Source organism: Otolemur garnettii, unplaced genomic scaffold (assembly GCF_000181295.1).
Source record: "Otolemur garnettii isolate 467f Iridium unplaced genomic scaffold, OtoGar3 scaffold00327, whole genome shotgun sequence".
NCBI classification, from domain to species: Eukaryota; Metazoa; Chordata; class Mammalia; order Primates; family Galagidae; genus Otolemur; species Otolemur garnettii.
This window is the reverse complement of record NW_003852722.1, coordinates 210446-214041: the sequence shown is the minus strand read 5'-3', so window position 1 is coordinate 214041 and position 3596 is coordinate 210446. Positions and strand designations below refer to the sequence as shown.

The window sequence follows — 3596 nt, the reverse complement described above, 5'->3', positions numbered from 1 at the left end:
CTAATCTTTAGCTTCCTATTGTAGAATAAGGCAAGGTCTCTGACACATTCAGCTGTCCTACCATGTGATTTTTAATACCCTAAAAAAATATAAGGAAAAGGTAGAGGGGGATTGAGGAGAGAAATTTTAAATTGATCTTTGTCTATGTGTAAGGAGAGGATTTCTGATTTCCAACAAATGTATTTTTAGCAATTCTAAATGTGGACAAAATGGGGAAGTGCTTCCTTTAACAGAAATGGTTTAAGTGAAAGTACTTGTGAAAGGGCGGGGCCTGTTGAAAGAATTCAACCCAGCAAGAACAGAGTCAGGAGAAAACTGTTGGAGTTGTTCCTGAGCTCTGGTGCCAGGGGAGATGGACAAGATCCTGGAAGCATCATTTTTAATTCTATGGCTTCAACTATGCTGTGAGTTGTGGAAGAGAAAAGCAGGCTATGTTGCTAATTGGGTGGATGAGAAAACTGGGGTAGAGAAAAACTTATGCAGGCAAAAACTAAGAAGGAAATATTATTTAGGAGGCCTAATGACTTTCTGTTATTTTTCTAAACAGCGGTGAGTGGCCAAGAGAAGGGAAAAAGTGACCAACAGCAGGTGAAACAAGATCCTCCATCTTTGGTAGTCCAAGAAGGACATACTTCAGTTTTGAAATGTACTTATGAGAACAGTGCTTTTGACTACTTCCCATGGTACCGGCAATTCCCTGGGAAAGGCCCTGCATTTTTGATAGCTATACGTTCAGTTAAAAGGGAAGAGGAAGAAGGAAGATTCACAGTCTTCTTCAATAAAAGTGCCAAACACTTCTCATTGCACATAAGGACTTCACAGCCTGGAGACTCAGGCACCTACTTCTGTGCAGCAAGCACACAGGGCTCTCCAGGCACCTGCAGCCTGTACTGAAACCTCTAGCTGAGGCTCTAGGCACACCTGGCAGTGGGGACTTAGACAGGCAGATGTGTGGACTAGTTTTCGTTTGCATGTAGAGGTGATGAAATAATGTATAAACCCAGTATGAGAGGTGGTTATTAAGGTAAACAAAAGAAATTTAGCTTAATGAATGACCAAATTGTAAAATTTTTTTCATAATAGTTGAAGTATTTGAAGTTGTTTTAAGCTTTCAGCCAGTTGTGGAGATACTAACATTTATACATTGCTGTGGGAATGCAAATTGGTATGACATTTGAAAGCCATAAGGCAGTTTCCTACAAATTACTCTCAACACATGATCAGAAATTCCTCTGCTAAGTATTTATCCCAAATAAATAAAAACAAGGCCAAGCATGGTGACTCATGCCTGTGATCTTAGCACTCTGGGAGGCCCAGACAGTGGATTGCTTGAGCTCAGGAGTTTGAGATCAGCTTAAGCAAGAGAAAGACCCCATTCTAAAAACAGCTGGGCTTTGTGGCAGGCATGTGTAGTCCCAGCTACTCGGAAGTCTAAAGGAGGAGGATCACTTGAATTCAAGAGTTTAAGTTTGTTGTAAGCTATGACATGATGGCATTCTATCCAGGGCAACAGAGGATAGATATTCTCAGGGTTCAGTGACTTATGTGAGTAATCCCAGCACTTTGGGAGGTCAACGCAGGGAGATTGATTGAGGCCAGAAGTTTAAGATCAACCTAGGCAATACAGGGAGACCTCATCCCTACAAAAAGGGAAAAAAATTAATTGGGTGTGGTGCTGCATGCATATGGTCCCACCTACTACAAGGCTGAGGTGGGAGGATGCCTTGAGCTCAGAGATTTGAGGCTGCAGTGAGCTATGATTGTGCCACTGCACTCCAGACTGGGTAACAGAGCAAGACTCTGTCACAAAAGTAAATAAGTAAATAAATAAGACATATATTCACATAAGGACTTTTGTTTATTGGCAATCTTATCCATAATTGTCTCAAACTAGAAATGTCCATTGATTGTTGAATCAAAGAAAAACAAATTGTGGCATATTCTTACATTCCATTATATATAGCAAGATAAACAGGATAAAGTAGGTGGAACAAGATGGTAGACTAGAGACACCACCTTATCAGCCACCTGCAGTGAGACAAGGGAGAGAGGACTCCAGCCACCTCTGGTGGGGGGAACCTACTCAGAAACAACACTAACAGTAAATGTTAATGGCTTGAATTCTCCACTGAAGAGGCACAGGGTAGCCAATGGTGAAAAAAACACGAGCCATCCATATGTTTTCTTCAGGAAGCACACCTAATCTTGAAGGACAAAATAAGACTCAGGGTGAAGGGTAATAAAACAGTATTTTAGGCAAATGGACATCAGAAGAAAGAAGGGGCCACAATTTTATTTTCAGATACAAGTGGATTTAAAGAAACTAAAGTTAATAAAGACAAAGATGGTCCCGTTATATTGGTCAAGAGAACAATACAACAAGAGGACATTTTAATTCTAAATATTTATACACCCAACATAAATGCTCCCAGATTCATGAAACAGACCTTAACTGGTCTGAGCAATACAATATGATATCCTATAACACCATAATAGCTGGGAACTTTAACATCCCTTTGACAGAAATGGACAGATCCTCCAAACAGAAACTGAACAAAGATACGAGGGACTTAAATGCAACCCTAGAACAAATTGGATTAATAGACATATACAGACTATATCATTCCAAAGATAAGGAATATATGTTCTTCTTGTCAGCCCATGGAACATACTCCAAAATAGATCATATCCTAGGACACAAATCAAACCTCAACAAAATTAAAAGAACTGAAATTATTCCTTGTTTCTTCTCAGCCCACAAGGCAATAAAGGTGGAATTCAACTCCAACAAAAAATTTTCATCCCCACATAAAGGCATAGAAATTAAACAACCTTATGCTGAATGATAGTTGGGTCAAGGAAGAGATAAAGGAAGAAATTATTAAATTCCTAGAACATATCAACAATGAAGCTATAAACTACCAAAATGTGTTGGATGCTGCAAAAGCAGTTCCCACAGGGAAATTCACCACATTAGATGTCTACATCTGACAAACAGAAAGAGAGGAGATCAACAATCTAATAAATCCAATCCCTAACTTAGCAGAAAAAAAGAAATAATCAAAATTAAATCAGAAATAAATTAAATTGAAAACAAAAGAATAATTCAGAAAATTAATGAAACAAATGTTGGTTCTTCAAAAGATAAACAAAATTGATAAAACTTTGGGCAGATTAACTAGAAACAGAAAAGTAAAATCTCCAATAACCTCAATCAGAAATGAGAAAGAGGAAATAATAACAGATATCATAGAAGTACTAGAGATTATCTCTGACTACTACAAAAAGCTCTACAAGCAGATTTGACAATGTGGTGGAAATGAACAATACCTGAAAACACACCATCACCCTAGACTTAACCAGTAAGAAACAGATCTCTCTCTCTTTTTTTTTTTTCCTGAGACAGAGTCTCACTATGTTGCCCTCAGTAGAATGCTGTGGTATCACAGCTAACAGCAACCTCAAACTCTCTTGGGCTCAAGCAATTCTCTTGCTTCAGTCTCCCAAGTAACCAAGGAACTATGGGTGCCCACTACAATGCCCAACTATTTTTTTTTGTTGTTGTTGCTGTTGTTGTCCTTGTTGTTTAGCAGGCC

The 3596-nt window shown here is 38.7% G+C and overlaps 1 gene segment (V, D, J or C); it reads left to right on the top strand.

Moving 5' to 3' along the window:
• The first annotated feature begins 352 nt into the window (after positions 1 to 352).
• Positions 353 to 894, top strand: LOC100963916. The segment is given in 2 exon segments: positions 353 to 404; positions 548 to 894. Coding segments are annotated over 2 exon segments (399 nt in total).
• Positions 895 to 3596: the final 2702 nt, after the last annotated feature.